The following is a 17,149-nucleotide window of genomic DNA, read 5'->3' as shown; positions in this document are numbered from 1 at the left end:
CCTTCTTTTCCCCTTCTCTCAGTGGGGCTGTCTTTTATTTATCCTTCAGGGCTGGTGCTTCCTGAAATACTTTCTTCCCTATTGTTTGGCACCATGTTGCCTTTGTTTTCCTTTTTCTTTTCCTTCCTGCCCCCTTTGGCAGCTCATTTCTTCTCCCTGGCCTTTTAGCTCAGTCCTTGGCCGCCTGTTCTCTCTCGGGCGGAGCTCCTTCCCATCCACTTGTTCCGTTACATCGCTCTGCCTCGATGCTCACACGTCCAACCCCAGGCCACACTTCCCTCTGAGCACGACATTTGGAGAGCCTTCTTCAGAACTAACCCCCCGACTTCCCCGGGACACACATACCCTCAGCAGGTGACACTGTTGCCCTTCCTATGTGCTTCTCCCCTCTCTGCAGCCCAGACACTTTTCTTTATTGCACTGCTGCTCCCTTCTCACCCAGAGCATGATGGCCCTGTACCTCCTCCAGAAGGCTCTTCAAAACACAGCTCTGGTGTTCCCCCTACTGAAAATCCTTCAGAGGCTTCCCGCGGCTCTGAGGACAAAGACCTTACTCTTCAACCTCAGGCTCAGCTTATCTGACCCGAGCTCACATCCCCCTGTACCCCCTGCACACCAGCCCCACTGGCCTTTCAATGCTTCCCTCTAAAGGGCCTTGCTTCCGAGACCACTGCCCTGCTGACCTGGCCTTGAGTGTGCCCTCCTCACAGCCTCCCTGCACCCTGGTTGGTGCCTAGTTACCACCTCTCTCTTTCCACAGAAATCACACTGCTCAAGGAAACCTTTCCTGATGCCCAAACTAGACCAAACCCCTGATGGGGCGCTCAGAGCCCCACCACTTTCCTTCACAGTCCTCCTCACCGTTTGCTATGAAGGTTTGCATAATTCATGGATTCACTAGACTGAAAGCCCAGGCTAGGGACTGTGCCTGTTTTCCTCCTTTTGTGTCCCCCAGACCTAGCAAGGACAGGCACTCAATAACAGAAATGTGAAAGTTGAGGGAGAGGAAACAGGTGAGAAGAGTTAAGGGGAGAAAGTCCATGGGGTCAAGAATAGCTGAGTATGCCTGGTAGGCCAGCTGATGTCAGTCAGACCAAGGAATCTGGGTTGTATTTTGTGAATCAAAGGAGGTCAGTCAAGCTTCTGACCTCCTTGACTGAATTATATGATCAGGGCAGGACAGCTGAATTATATGATCAGCTCAACAGTGTAAATGGGATGACCTAGTACATTCCAAAAAGCCTTCAACAGTTTGGATTGATATTGGCTATGTCTCTGAGAAAAGGAATTGGGGATGGATTTTATTTTCTGTGTGCTGTGCTTGAAGTCTTTGGTGTTACTACTGTAGGTGAACGACACTGGACGACTTCTCATTCAGCGGTCTGAGTGCTTCATCCATTAGCTCGTTAGGATGGGAAAGCCTATGACGATAGCCGGAGGAGCATTTCTGCACCTTTCTTTAGCAAGGAGTCCAAACATTTTTTGAGTTCAATTTTTTTTTTAAAACAGGTGTTTACTAAAGTGAGCAAGGATCTTCTGCAGCTGTTTGGAGCCTGAGTGGCAGATGACACCAACTAACTGGGGACAAGTATGAGTTACACCCCAAAGGCTACTGCAGCAGGATGCCCAGACAGCATGTAGACCACCTCCACACCTGCAGAGCTGAGAGGATCTCAGGTAAGGGGTCCATAGATGCTCAGTAATGAGGCTTGTGAGAGAAATACTTTAACTGGAGGTGAGGCCTTGATGGCAGTTTTGGCTTCGGAAGCAAGGTTGGGGTCATCATTCAGCTGCCTCTCCCTCCACCTCCTGAGGGGCCCTAGGTTTTATTTATTTATTTATTTTTATTTTATTTTTGGCTGTGTCGGGTCTTAGTTGCGGCGTGCAAGCTTCTCTCTAGTTGTGGCACAAGGCTCTGTTGTTGTGGCTCATGGGCCTCTCTAGTTGTGGCTCACATGCTCAGTAGTCGCGGCACACGGGCTTAGTTGCCCCGCAGCGTGTGGAATATTAGTTCCCCGACCAGGGATCGAACCTACGTCCCCTGCATTGGAAGGCAGATTCTTAACCACTGGACCACCAGGGAAGTCCCCTTAGGTTATATTTAAGTAGACCGCCTTCCCTACCTATAACTGTGAGTGCCAAAGCAATCCAAACGTGCCTCCACTCTAAGCTATAAAGAAACAATTAACCACAGTTAATGGCCCATAATTCGTTACTTCTGTATTCTATTCCCAAGGTTCCCTCCTAAGTTATTACCCATGAAGAAACATAAAACTGCACATAAAACTGTATTTCACAGAAACAAAGTGGGCTCTTTTTTGCTTTATTTCCCTCTGATTTAAAACAGTGGGTCTTCCTAGATGGAAAAGAGGTTCATCCCCACAGATGGGAAAGGCTACCACTCAGTGTTTTGCACCATGACAATGCAGACACATGGACAGGACCAGCTACAGAATTTGCAAGGCCCAGTCCAAAATGAAAATGAGGCCTCTTGTTAAACATAGTAGGAATTTCAAAACTGCAATAGAAGTGCATTAAACCGAGGGCAAGGTCCTTCTGAGTACGGGGCCCTGTGTGACTGCAGAGGCTGTGCACACACCAAATGTTCTAGGTACTAGGAGGATGCGGGGGTCGGCGGGGGGGAACTCTACCCTGAGAAGCTCAAGCATAGGAGCAGCTCCTCCTCTGGCAGAGAGCCTCTGCAGAGGAGGGAGTGTCAGGAGACCTGGACAAAGCATGGGGTGGCCAGAGGGCCACTGCTGAGGGAGCAGATGGTGTGGCCAAGGACAGCGTTCTCTTGGTGGTCCTCCCAGTTCTGATCTGCTTGGGGTTTGGTTATTAGAGTGCCCACGGATCAGAAAGGAATTGGGGTGCTTTAGAAAACTAGAAGGAAGGGGCAACAAGTGAGTGTAGAAAACACTGGGATTGAGGAGGCATGAAGAAAGGGAGTTTCTAGAATGGAATTATCCCTGTTTTATTTTCATTTAATCAACCAATCTTTTTTTTTTTTTAACTGAAGTAGAATATCAAATTTAGATGATTTTTCCCCCTAAACCTACTCCTCCCCATTCTCCATTTTAGTAAATGATCCAACTGGTTGGATCACTGTCCATCCAGGTGATCCAGGCAGAAACCTGGAGTCTGGTTCCTCCTCCTCCTTTGCCTCAACAGTGCTCACTGAATCCTGTTAGTTCTCTCTTCAGGGTCCTTCTTGGGCCTGCACATCTACCTCTGTATCCAATGATGCCACCACCACTTCTTGCCATGACTGACAGCAGCCTCCTCACTGCCTGGCTTTTGAATCATGCAGACTAGAGTTCAAGTCCTCATTCTGCCACATGTTAGCTGAGTGACCTTGGATAGGGCTCTTCACCTTTCTGAGCCTCAGTTTATTCATCTGTAAAATGGGAATAATAATACAAAGGGTTGTTGTCTGGACTAAATGAAATGACGAAAGTGTCTTAGCACACAGTACATGCTCAATGAATTAGCTTCTTGTCTCTTTCCCTCTTCATTCCTCAGGCCTTAGTTTATACATTACTTCCCTAGGAACCCCTCTGCCGACTTGCTGCAAGTTCCCACAGATCCCCAGACTGCTCTGCAGCGTTCATCACACTTACCTGTCTTTTGTCCACAGTCTTCTCCATGAGCACAGGATTCTGGCTTTCTCTGCCTACTGAGGTGCCTGACATGAAGTAGGAATTCATATTTTGTTATTTGACTGGTATCCCTGTATATAATCAAAGGTTCCCAGCCATGGGGTCTCTGTAATGTCCCCCCACCAACTCTAGGTAAGTGGGCAGATGACCATAAACAAACGATGGAAACCAAGAGCATCCTACCCAATATAAGTTAAACCTAGGGCACTGGGGCAACTCGTCATAGCAGATCCCGTTCATGAGAAGCAGACCTTGGTCAGGTAAGGCCCATTCAAGGCCAGCCTGACCAAGCCAGGAAGCCAGTGCTCCAGATCAACACAAACTTCCCTGGGAAGGCAGTGAGGCTGGGCTAAGGAAGGGAAAGCACTACAGGCAGGACCACCCGCCCTGGAGAAGGAATGAAGGTGGCCCCCATTCATTGACCCAGGGCCACCTGAGTAGTTGGGCCAACCCTTCTCCTCAGGCCTTGACAGCTCCCCACTAGATATCCCCCACTGAGGCCAGTCAGTTGCATGAGAGGTATGCACACCAAGGGGCTGACGCCCTGAGAAGCCCAAGGTGGAGGGGCTGGGTTTTTTGTTTTCTGAACTTTGAAATAACATATACGTAGAAAAGTACATTAAAAATCTGTAGTTTATACTCCAGTAAAGATGTTAAAAAATTTTTTAAAAAAATCTGTAGAGGCTGATGAGTTGTCAGATGAGCATTCATGAAACCCACTACTCTGATCAGTACCTAAAGCATCTCCAGCACTCTGGAAGCCCACTTACCCTCCCCAGCCTGCTCGCTCCAACCCCTAGAGATGACCAAGGCCCTGGCTTTCGTAGTTACCATACCTTGGCATCTGAAATAATACTTTTGCCTGGTTTTGAACTTTTAAAGAATAGAATCATACAGCACATAATATTGTTCTTTTTTCTGTTCAGTATTATGTGAGATTCATCTGTGTGTTTGTATGTGTAACTAGTTTATTCATTCATTGCTGTGTTAGATCTTGTAGATGAATGTTTCACAAACTGTTTATCCCTTGCTCTGTTGATGGACATTTGTACTGTTTCTGGCTTGTGTATTTTATTGCCTTAGTGTGAGGCTGTCCTGGATGACTTGCAGAGGCAAGGGGAGTTTGGAGCAGAAGGGAAAGGAGGGGGAGAGACAGGAGGAGCTCTGGGCATGGGGGCAGGGCAGGTGAGAGGGACTCTCAGGTCAGATAGGGCTGTGGAAGTACAGAGTGGGGCTGACGGCACCGTGGAGGAAAGGGTGCCAGAGGGCTCCTTTGAAAGTTTGCTCCTACTCAGAGACTAGAGGAGTGCAGTTCCCCTCTGAGGGCAAGTGTTCTGCGTGCTGAAGGCCATGGTCATGTGGTTTAGCAGGCAGGAGTTCAACTCCTCCACCTTCTGGACCTGCTGCCTGAACCCACTTCTCTGCTCCCCATGGGGTGCAGTGCCGGCTCTGCATGCCTAGAGAGAAAGCCAGGCAGGGCAGCTGATAGCAAAATATTGCCCTAGGGGGACAGAGGCAACACCACAAACTGGCCAGGGAGTCACCTCTGGTGCCTCTTTCTCAGGATGGGCAGACATCAAGAGATTTGTGTTTGGGAAGTTCAGGGATCACCACTGCCCATCCAGACACTGACCAGAATGGAGGTAAGGCGGCAGAGCCCCAAAAGGAAGGGGCCAGCACGGCTGACTGCTTGCCCAGCCCTCACCTGCCCTGGAAGCAACGCCACCCTGTGGAGCCCACCTCTCGGAGACTCCCAGCTGCCCCGGGCAGAGCTCCCACCCCAGCAAGAGAACCTGTCCCTGGTAACACTCCACCCACTTAAGTGGCTGGATCTTAAGTATTTCACCTTGGGGATCATCTTGGCTGGAGATGGCCGGGAGTCCCTATCACCCCTGAAAGACCTGACATGTTTCCCTCCTCCCTCCAGCTGAGCAGGTACAGGTAAGAAGAGAAGTTCTCTTGCCTTGGAGCAGTACAGCTGCCTGGGAAACAAGAAGGGTTCCTGCTGCTTCCAGCTCTGGACGACGTGTGAAAGCAGGTAAGGTGGGGGCCTCAGGCAGAGCAGAAGTTCAAGTGTGGGCTTTGCAGGATGCTACCCATGCTGCAGGGCAACTAGACTTTGTAAAACATGATCTATTTCCTCATTGGATCCTCAACAGCTTTGTGGGTTGACTGGACAAACTTCCCCATAGAGGAGAAATCAAAGCAGAGTAGAGTGGTCAAGGCTACACCCTAAATCATCAATGAAGGGGCTAGAACACAGGTCCCACAATCTCCGGGTCAGGGCAGCACAGAGCTACGCATACACAGGCATGTGCCTAGACAGACACCCAGCTCTGGCTTCTTGGGCTAAGAGTTGCCTTGACCCCTGACACCTGCCTTGGGGAGGAATTCAACTCTTCCTAGCGGGGCTTGGGAGAGAGGATGGCAAAGTGACATCAGTGTTCACACCTGCTCCAAGCTGACTGGGAAGGAAATGCTGACATCCTAGCACTTTAGATCCTGCACACAGAAGACAAAAGGCAAGGCCCGTGCTGCAGGCCTTTTGGTTCAGCCATCCTTTCAACTGACAAGACTGGGCAAGCAGTCCTCAGGCCCATGAGAACCAGTCCCCAAGTTAATGCCTCAGAGCTGCACAGGGTAGATGTAAGGGTATGTATGTGAGGTGGCCTTGCACACTGGCTCAGGTGGGCATACCTGATGCCTTAGCAGTTCCTCCAAGCCCCTGGGGAAGGATGACTTCGCTGCATTTCTGGCAGAGACTCGGAACTGTTGTTAATAAAGTGTCTCCATTTTAAGTACCCTGATTTATAAATTTCCAGGGAAGCAGGTGTGGAAGGAGGGCAGAGACTGAACCTCAGGAACACCAATACCAACATAGGCACAGGGAAAGGATGGTCTGGCGCAGCCTCTAAGGCCAACTGCAGAGGCAGAAGAGCCAGCAGGTATGGATAGTCCTTGGGGACACCCAAGAACGTGCTGGGGGGCAGAAGTCTGAGGCAGCAGTTGGCTGGTTTATCAACTCAAGTGAAAGAATAGAAAGAATTATGCTACCCAGGTCAGGTCCCAAGGGCTGACAGGGACTTCAAGTTTGGGAGCCTCCCCAGTATAGAGTATGTGCCAGTGAGTACCAGAATCTTCTGGGTGACTTGAAAGAACCTCTAGTTCTAGGGACTGATTTTCCAATGGGCAAAATACAGTAGGGGAACCATTTATAATTAACTCACATCTGTTTTAATTTGGATGACGAAGGCTTAAATATGTTCAGCCACCATGGGCTCCTTTGGCATTGGAGATGAAAGGAGGACGAGCTGAAGGCAAGGTCTTCACTCCTTTTCCAACCTTGGGCTCGCTTGCCAGGTAGTGAACACAATCTGGTCCAGGCCTTAGACATCCATGCTGGGCAGAGGTAAGGCCCACCTCGCTCTACCTCCCCTGCCTCCTCAGCCTGGAGAGCTGGCTGGTCTGCATATCTTAGGGCTTGGTCAGTCTTCAGTCAGGAACCTAAAACTCATCACCTGTTCAGCAAAGTGAGGCCACATCAGTCTCCACAGGACTCAGAGTTCTTAGATGCCACCCCAACTCCAACAAGCGATTTCTTTCTCTTGGCCCCCTTTCCCATTGCTTTTATAGGACTTTAAAGCAGCAGTGCACCTGCAGACTTGCATCCATTAAAAAAATATATTTTAAGTTCATATATGAACTTTAAAGTCTCTGAGTAGTGATAAACTTGCAATTTATTTTAACTCAGATCAGAATGTTACCTCTGTAAGGTGGAAGACCCAGGGCAGGGCCAGTCATCTTCTAGTTTTTAATACATGGTGGGACAGAAGCTCTGTCTGGCTCTGACCATTCAGAATGTCCACCAGCAGCCAGAGACAGAAATGTCACCTCATTAATGGATGGTGGAAAGGGGAGCACTTTCTAGGCACTCACTGTCAACCCCCTCTTTGTGGCCAGTGCTCTGCTCTAGATAAGGAAATGCTCAGTTCCTCACCACCCACGGGCAACTCAGCTGGCGCTGCGGGGCTGGATTCCAGCCCAAGTTTGTGGGCTCAGAAACCCCAGGTTCTTTCCACCAAACGAGTGGGTTTGAAACTGGCTCTTGTGGCAGTGCTTCAGAGGTTCCCTGCAAAGTGTCATCTTAAATTTTAAAAGTCGTCTGTAACACGTACACTCAGATGTAAAACATGCATTGCTTAGGCTGCCTGAGACCTCAGGTAAGGCCTCCATTATTGTGCTTGTGTGGGCTTCTCAGGTCGCTGATGCAGAAGGTGCAAGCCTTGTGCTGGGATCGCCACACCCAGCTGATTATAACCTTCGTGTGTTTCTTACCTGATGTATGGAGGATAAGGGCTGAAAGCAGGTATTGGATATTCCTCTTGATCTTTTTTCAAGTATCTACTTCAGTTTTGTCCATAACTAGAGATTGCAGACAACCTATGACTATTTCCACTTACACAGATAAAAATCAGGATTTCTTCCTCTATACTATACCAAACAAAATCAGATATAAATTGGACACTGAGATAGCTCACAACTAACCCATTTGCACTAGTCAAAAATGCTCCCCCCACCACCCTTGCCACCCCACTAGTTTAAGACATGACTTGAACTTAGTTCATGCTATTAACACTTTTTATGTACATGAAAGGTTTAAAAGAAAAACAAAAATACTGCATTACAATATCAAAGCCTTTTGATTTGGGTTACCAGGGAGAGGAGGGCTCACAGTTTAAGCCTTCTGGTAGTGACTACTAAGCTCTTTTCCAAGATTTCTGGTTTGGCTAACTCAAAGAGAACCAGGTTAGAGTAACTATTTATCTAAGGCTGCTTTCTGGAAACCCAAGAGCACTGAGGGGAAGGGGGCAGGAGAGAATGTTTCTTATTCAAATTCTTCTGTTTATTCACTGGTAACCGTGGATGAATCTTTGCTGCTCCCTGAAACTTGGTTTTCTCAACAAAGTATCACAAACTCAAAATGGATTAAAGACCTAAATGTAAGACCGGATACTATAGAGGAAAACATAGGTAGAATACACTGACATAAATTGCATCAATATCTTTTTCAATCCATCTCCCAGAGTAATGGAAATAAAAACAAAAATAAACAAACGGGACCTAATTAAACTCAAAAGCTTTTACACAACAAACGAAACCACAAACAAAACAAAAAGATAACCCAAAGAATGGGAGAAAATATTTGCGACTGACAAGGAATTAGTCTCCAAAATATACAAACAGCTCATGCAGCTCAATGTCAAAAAAAAAAAAAAAGCAAACAACCCAATCAAAAAATAGGCAGAAGACCTAAACAGACATGTCTCCAAGAAGACATACAGATGGCCAAACGGCACATGGATAGATGCTCAACACTGCTAATTATTAGAGAAATGCAAATCAAAACTACAATGAGATATCACCTCACAGTGGACAGAATGGCCATCATCAAAAAATCTACAAACAATAAATGATGGAGAGGGTGTTGGTGGGAATATACATTGGTACAGCCACTATGGAGAACAGTATGGAGGTTCCTTAAACTAATAACAGCTACCACATGATCTAGCAATCCCACTCCTGGGCTTATATCCAGAGAAAAACATGGTTTGAAAGGATACAGGCACCCCAGTGTTCGTTGCAGCACTGTTTACAATAGCCAAGACATGGAAGCAACCTGAATGTCCATCGACTGATGAGTGGATAAAGAAGATGTGGTACAACAGAATGTTAGTCAATCAAAAAGAATGAAATGATGCCATTTGCAGCAACATAGATGATGGGCCTGGAGATTATCATACTAGGTGAAGTAAGTCAGAGAAAGACAAATATATTATGTGGAATCTAAAAAAAAGATACAAATGAACTTATTTACAAAACAAACAGTTTCACAGACTTAGAGAATGAACTTGGGGGAAGGGTGGCGGGGGAGGATAGATTGGGAGTTTGGGATTCAGATGTACACACCGCTATATTTAAAACAGATAACCAACAAGGGCCTACTGTAAAAAATAAAAAATTAAATTTAAAAAAATCAGGAGGTTGGATTAAATCAATGATTTCAGACTTTCATTTTAATCATCGGAGCCTTTCTTCAAATCACATCACATCTTACTTGGAAGCCTAATACTGAATGGGACAGAAGGCTCGCTCCCCACAGAACAGCATGAAAACCACAAAACTACACTATCTAAGGTCCCTCCCCACTACCTCTAATACCAGGATTTCAAGTCCCAGGCCTCTGAAACACAGATGCTGACTCCTGCTGCCCCCTCCTGGCCAGGCCTCTCCCTGTCTCTTGAACAGACTAAGGAGTGGAGCTGTTTTATCCCATGCACCTAAAACACTGGTCACAAGACTGACTAGAGAACCACAGTGGCAAGGGGCTGAACAACTGTTTGTGGGTGAAAACAACATTTACTTAGTTTACACGGTCACAGAGGCTATAGCAGAATCAATGCTGTTACAATAGTGGGCACTACTGTCAGCAGCAACACGACGTTTTTAACCAGAATCCGAGCCTCATGGGTTCAGTTTGCATTTAAAAAAAAAAAAACCAGTCAGGAAGAGTGAAAGGTCAATTTTGAATGCCAGTGTAAAACAAATTTCACTGAAAATACAACTGAAATGCAACTGCTATGAGCACTATAAGAGAAGCTAAGAACTTCGATATGATAAAAAAGTGGTAAATAAAATACAACAGCAGCATTAAAAAACTTTGTCATTCCTACTTCAGAGGGTACCCCTTCCCTTTCCTCCTCATGCCTCCGACAACTGCCTAGCCTGGAAGAGCCCTGTTCAACCAGGGAGGGAGCTGGTATCTGCACAAATGTGCAGCAGATGAACTCCACACAAGGGAGAGGACCAAGGTGTAAGTGTGGTTGTGTACCGGGGGCAGGGAGACTCCTGTTTAAGAGTCAGAGGCTTAGGAGCGTAGCCACCTACTCCTGCTAGATGCCTCTCACACATTCTGGTCCTGCCCTCCAGACATCTCATCAGTAACCTCGACTTTGAACAAATGTTCTTAGAAAATGTGACTAGAAATTAAACAGCTGGGACTCCTGCCATATTTTCCAAACTCCAAATGGAGACTCAAGTCATTTTGCTCCACAGTCCAGGTCCATTTTCACTCATTGTTAGCCCTACCCTCAGCTAATGCAGTCGGGTGGGTACAGCTGCAGCCCTGGAGACAGATCACTTGAACAGGTACCAGCAAAATGAAAAGTCCTGCAATAGCACCTTCAAAGCAGCCCTTGTTCTTAAGACATCAGCAGAGGTCATGGCTACAGTTAACGATCTCCCAGCCTCATGTGCAGTGGCCAAGTATATCAGCTGTCTCAAGGACAGTGGCCTGAAACCATATTCTAGGGTTTATCCTCAATTCCCATTTTGATATTTTTTAATAGCTGGAAATTAACAAATGCTCTGCGGCAGCGTTTTGTTCATTCCCCTTTAAATCCGCCACAGTACCTTTTTAATTCTTAGAATATTATTCTCTGCTAACATAGAAATGAACAATGAGCATATTAGCAAAATAAATAAAAATTTTCTGTACACCTTTACTAGGAAGTCTCAGTGGATTAAGGCAGTCCTATCATTTTTTGGACTGGGATTAAGGACACCGAAGTACAGAAAGAGGGGAAAAATTCAGAGATGAAGAGGACATCCTGGCATCTCAAGGTCACCGTTAGTACTCCACTGCTTAGACCAAATACCTCCATGTGACAGCCTGAAGAAATCTGACTGTGTCCTCGGATAACAGCTTTTCTTCACATATTGCCCTCTTCCACAGGGCAGTTCCTTGCCTTGACTCGCACTGTGCAGGCCTCACCAGCACTGGGCTCTTCATCTTCCGCAACGCCAGTAACTCCCCCTCTATGGACCCAACAGCGTTGCTAGATCCTACAAGTGTTTTTAACTTGCCGAGGGCTAAGCATTAGCCCCCACGCACAACAGGAGCTCTGTGTAGACACACATTGGCTGACACAACTCAGGTTTTTACAAATTGGTCTGAGCACAGACTTGGCTCCCAGATGGACTGAAGGGAGCTGAAGTGGCACCTTCTCCTCCCAGAGGACAAGTTAGTTCTCAAACACCTGCCAGATGGCAGACACAGCTCTCAGACTGGAACCAACTAAGCTGTTTTTAAGTGCGTGTGTACTTTAGGAAGTGAGTACATCTGGAAAGTGACCTTGGAAGGCTCTCCGGTAGCTCAGAGCAGGTCACTCATCAGAGCCCCCAACTCACCACAGATGTGAGGCTGGCAACCCCAGAGCTGGGCATTACTCAGTACCTACCTTCCCTCACGAAGAACTGCATAACGTTACGTCCCCCACAGGCCCACGGGATGGGAAGCGTGCCCAAGAGTGACACAGGAAAGAAAATCCACCTCCGCGAAGAACAAGAACTAGTCCGGAAGTGACTAGAAACTACGGCCTCCTCGGCTGGTTGCAGATCTAAGGAGCAGAGGTTCCTCCCTCTGTGTGGGAGGAGGAAGGAGACCTCTAGTTAGGCACACAATCCACTCATCCAATTCAGTTTCTGCCCAAGGTCTCTCTGCCCACCCGTAATTCTCTCATCCAAGACAGGCAGAGCAGAAGGACTTTCTAGCCACCCTCCCCGCAAAACCTCCTTTCAGTCTCCACTGCACGCATGCCTCAGTTCTTACCTGCTGCTACATGTGCAGCTGTTGCTCCTTGCATGGGGTTAAGGGGCCAGAGCACTGGCTAAAATCAAAGCAACAGCAAAAAAAAAAAAAAAAAAAAAAAAAAAACGAGCCTGGAGGACAGAGGTAGTTTTAATTACTGGTGACACTCAGTTCTTCAGATAAGGAAGAACAGCTGATTGTTAATGTTAAGATGTCAGACTGCTTTGCCTTTTTAGCTTTGGAGATGTTAGTGGCAAAAACCATCGAGGAAATGTGTTGCAGTGTGTGGGTATTGTGGTGCGGCTCCTTGCCAAGGTCCAGAGTTTAAAAGAAATCAGTAGTTTTCCTTTGCCAAAGTCAACTTTCTCAGCAGCACCTCAAATTGCTTCTGTGTAAGAGGGAAATGGGGTGAAGGGGAATAAACCACAGGGAAAAAGAATTAGAACGTGTTAGCAAATGCTACCATGCGGAACACTAAACTTTATTCACTTTATTTATATATTTAACAGTTCTAAAGTATTTACTTCTTGCTTTGACAAAAAATGAAAAATATAGGAGCACTGACCAACTCCTCTTTAGGAGAAAAGGGTTATATATACAGCTACGGAGAGTTATGGTTCCTCCTTTACATACAAAGAAAAATATTAATAAAAAAGTGCTTCATTGATCAAAAAAGGGCTAAGAGCTGCAAGCATTTATTCACACTGTACATCAGACCCAAGAAACCCGTATCGTAACCTCTTGGCACCTGTCACTAGGACCTGCACAATCTTCAGTTAGACTGACTTCTCCCTACCTGCAAGGCCAGACCACACAGAGTGCGAAGAACTTACACCCTGTTTCACTAAATTCAGATTCTGAGCAACCTCCTGCCACTGGGAAGTCAGACGCACTCAGACGCTCTTGGCTTTGCCTGGACTGACAGCTCCAGGGAAGGCTTCTGGGCCACGTCTTATCTACACCCAGGCACACACAGGAGCCACCTTCCTGAGAGACAACTTGCCTTTAGCCAGGGAATTGCTTCCAAAGGGTAAGGAAAGTTCCCAGGCCTCACCCCCACTGCCCACCACAATCCGCCCTGTTACCAGTTAGCAGCTTTTAGCAGAGCCAAGCATGGCCCTTCCCCCGAGAGGGAGGGCAGGCACAAAACATGGATGCCAAGATCACAAAGCACAAACCTAAACTCCTCTCCACTCTTCTCCATACCCACCTCCACCACAAATATTCTTGATTTAAGGCTCTTTTTGGACCCCATCGAAGCTTACTAAGGAAAGGTGCCTTGCATCTCCTACGGGCTTTGTCACTTCTCTAAGGAGCCCTGCAGAGTCACCAAGTGGCCCCTCACTGCTGACCAGCAGCACAGGAGCAGGGCAGTGGGACCGCTGGGCCCTTCCCACTGCTCCAAGAAGAGGAGGCGGAGGAAGGCTGAGTCTATGGGACATGCTCCCTTCTCCAGACACTGCACTCTGAAAGGCTGATTCTACCCCTAAAGGGGGAGATCCATGATTGGTTTGGGAGTGGGGAATTTTTGGAACCCTGAGTCTGGATTTCCGTGTGCTAGACGAGGAAGAGAGATTGTTTGGGGGACCAGGCCCCAGAAGGGGCTTCCAGGCTCAGGGCATACTTTGGCCTTGACCATGGCAGCAGGATACTGCACTCTGGCCAGTCTGCACCCTATGCCTGAGGGTGGGAAGCGCCACACAGCCTGGCTGAGGGGGGCAGACTGTTGACAGTGAGGGGAGCCCTAGACAATCTGGGTCAAGTTAAAAAGAGAATCCCATGGGGGAGAATAGCCAGCCACCCATTCCCAGCCCTCTCCCTGCTTCACGAGTGTACCCCTTCTTTACCTAAACGGGGTGGGAGCGCCTAAGGGGTCCCACTTACTATGTGCCTGTGCCCCTCTCTCCAAACCCCAATCCCATTTATCTGCCTGTGGGATGGGACTAGCCCAGTCCCTCTTGGAAGGGAGAGGGCACCTGGGGCACTGCTCTTAGAGCAGATGCTTTCGGCATCCTCAGCAGCAAAGGTTTTTCCAATCCAATCAGCTCTGATGTGGCAGTGATACGAGGAATGGTCACAAACGTCAGCATTGGCTTTATTCGCTGCTCTCTATCTCAGGCCTCCACTCCTGACTCAACCAGCCTCCTCCCATCCTGAGGAACTAAGCCACCCCTCAGCATCGCCTGACAGCAGGCAGCTCAACAGTTACAGGGGGCCTGGCAACCTCTGGTCTTCCATCCAAAAAAAAAAAAAAAAAAGACAAATAGGGTACTTGTCTCATTTTTGGAGGCAGAGGGAGGATAGAAAATGGAGAGGAAAACAAATGCGGGGGTGGGTTGGGGAGGGAGAGATCAATCTACAATCCAGTGGTACATCCCAAATTTCCATCACTCTGCACAGTTGGTTCCATGTCCCCATTCCAAAGTGCACGGGCCTCTCAGTCTGCCCAGGCTGTTGTGGGCCTGTCAGAGGAACAGCAGCTTGGCCTCTGCCCGCCCCAGGTCACTGAGCTTCAGTTTGAAGTGGCTGCAATGGGCTTATCCAGTTCAAGGTCAATGCTGGAGCTTGTGGGATGCAGGCTGCTATAACAAGACTTGCACACTCGACTAGGTTCAAAGAGCTGTTGGCTGGGAACTGGAACCTTCTGGTTACAACAACTGGAGCAGAATACGTTCCCACAATTCCTTGAGATGAGCAGAAACAAAAACAGCATTAGTGTCAGCAGACACAGGGTGGAGAAACCAACTTCAGAAGACAGCGCTTCTCTGTACACGATTCAGATATGCCGGAGACTCCTCTAATATCAAACACTCTCATTTGTCTAAACCCACAAAGAAGCCAGGCAGGGAGGGGACCGCTCCCTAGCACAATCGCACACCACTTTCACTTTAGGGCCAAGGACCCTGGCTGCCTCACCACTATGGCTCAAGGTTACAAGGTGTCAGGTAGATGCTGCTCAAGAGAGATCCATGAAAACAAGTGAGCCCAGGGCAGAAGGCAGCTGCTAGCTCAATGGCCAAGTCTTGGCCCAGGAAAACCCCGTGGCCACACCCACCTGGGCAATGGCCTCTGTGTAGCTTATGATCACAGAGAGGCCAGAGTCCAATGGAACTGCCTCTGAGCTAATCAGATGACAGAAACTCCCAGCCCAGCTGGGGAGTGAGGAGCCTTGCCCAAAGGCTCAGAGGCAACAACAGGAAGAATTGACTGCTGCCATCTAGGACTGCTTTTGCTGCCAGCATGCGAAACCAGGAGACAAGCAACCAGTGACACATGCTCAGGGTGAAAAGACAAGAGCACAGGTGAACACAGGTGCAGACACACACCCTATTAGACAACGATGAGTTGACACTGGGTCACTCCCCTGCCCCCATGCATCTCCAGGGAATATCAGCTCTACCTGAAGGCCTGACTGCACCCAGGTCCCTAGCCTCTCTCCACTCCTCCACTTGAAAGCCCAGCTCTGATGCGCCTGTGCAGCAAAGGTCTGCGCACCCAAACTGATGCCCTTCACAACTACCAGGAAAGGGAACTGGCAGAGGATGAGTTTCTGCTCACCTTACAACCCCACCCCACTCTGGGGAGGCCCTAGAATAGGAGACTCCGAAGAGTCTAATGCAGCCTGCCAAAGACTTGGGGCAAGCATCTAAAAGGAAATCCTCCTCCTTAGCCAGTATCACTCACTACCTTTTCATTTATGCTCCTCAGAAAGGAAACCCACTGCTGGATTAAGGATCACTCAAGCACAGAAGACAGAATACTGAATACCCTTTGGCAACAAAATACCACCGCAAAAGGAAAAGGCTAGACAAGGAGCAATGGAAAGACAGAACTAAAACAAACAAAAGACTTCATCTTCTGGAATGCAGTGAGTACTTCACAACTCTGTTTCTGAAAAGCATGAGTCAGCAACAACTGTGGTTACAGAGAAACATTACCTAAATCTACTTCTGGATGTGTACATTTATTTAACATACCTTCTGGAATTCAGCTTAAAGGCCTGACATGTATTTGATGAGTTAAGCTTTTCTATCTGACTTCTTTCAGGGGATCCTGATAGACCCTAAGTGGAGTTTTCCCTTAAGTCTTCAATGCTAACAGTTCTCCGGAAAGACCACCTCTGTTCAGTCCTGGGCTCTTTTTTTTTTTTTTCCTTAAAAAAAAAAGTCATGCTGTTTGACTTGAAAGTCACCGGCATCATTCTGGCATCTAAGTGAATGACTGACCCAAAAGAAATAGCTCTAAAACCCCTCAACTGGCTATTCCACAAGACCAGCGCCTGCTGAAGCACTGCTTCTTGCCATAAGCAAGATGGCTCGGCTGACCTATGCAGTCAGCAGGGGCAACTACGGCTGCAACCTGCAGCCAGCTGCTGTGGTCCCCCCACCCCACCCAAGCCCACCTGCTTGCCTGCCTGCACTCCTGCCCCAAAGCTTCATCCCAATGAGTGCAGAGAGGGGGAAATGGTAGCGTTAGTGTGGAGAAGTTACTGTAGGTGTGCAGAAATCACAGACAGGTTGTTGCAAATGCTCACCACGTTTGATCAACACGGTCAATGTCCCTGCAAGGAGGGGAGAAAGAACTCAGAGAAGAAGCCAACTAAAGACATTTGGGCTTGGGGTGAGCATGGGGAGAGATACAGTCCTAGAAGCATCATCACCAGACAAAGGTGGTTCCATTTTCAATCCAGGTCCATTCATGTGGGTGGGCTATGTCACAGTTCAGATAAAATTCCTACCCCAAGTAACACTGAATATCCTCCAGTCACCACCCCAGCTGGGGCAAAGCATCCCTAACCACTCACTACCCCAACCCAGAAGGAAGAAAGAAGTCAGGAGCCTTA

At 47.9% G+C, this 17,149-nt stretch overlaps 1 protein-coding gene across 16 annotated transcripts in view; it reads right to left on the bottom strand.

Moving 5' to 3' along the window:
- The window catches only part of MTMR3 (myotubularin related protein 3), a 160,227-nt gene that overhangs the window by 10,099 nt on the left and 132,979 nt on the right, over positions 1-17,149 (bottom strand). For 6 of the 16 annotated variants that reach the window (XM_033837158.2, XM_019950189.3, XM_019950191.3 and 3 more), the window contains 2 exons: positions 16,841-16,867; positions 12,767-14,990 (listed from right to left, as the gene is read on the bottom strand). The exons of 1 other annotated variant lie outside the window; for it this stretch is intronic. In XM_033837158.2, coding sequence (XP_033693049.1) covers positions 14,819-14,990; positions 16,841-16,867 — 199 coding nt within the window. In that variant the 3' untranslated portion in view covers positions 12,767-14,818. Of the gene's footprint in view, positions 1-2,958; positions 3,398-3,620; positions 3,686-5,690; positions 7,178-12,766; positions 14,991-16,840; positions 16,868-17,149 lie in introns of those variants that run through there. 9 more of the 16 variants (XM_073790285.1, XM_019950190.3, XM_073790286.1 and 6 more) reach the window with 4 other exon arrangements.

This window comes from Tursiops truncatus, chromosome 13 (genome assembly GCF_011762595.2).
Source record: "Tursiops truncatus isolate mTurTru1 chromosome 13, mTurTru1.mat.Y, whole genome shotgun sequence".
Taxonomy (NCBI): Eukaryota; Metazoa; Chordata; class Mammalia; order Artiodactyla; family Delphinidae; genus Tursiops; species Tursiops truncatus.
This window is presented reverse-complemented; position numbering and strand designations above follow the sequence as displayed.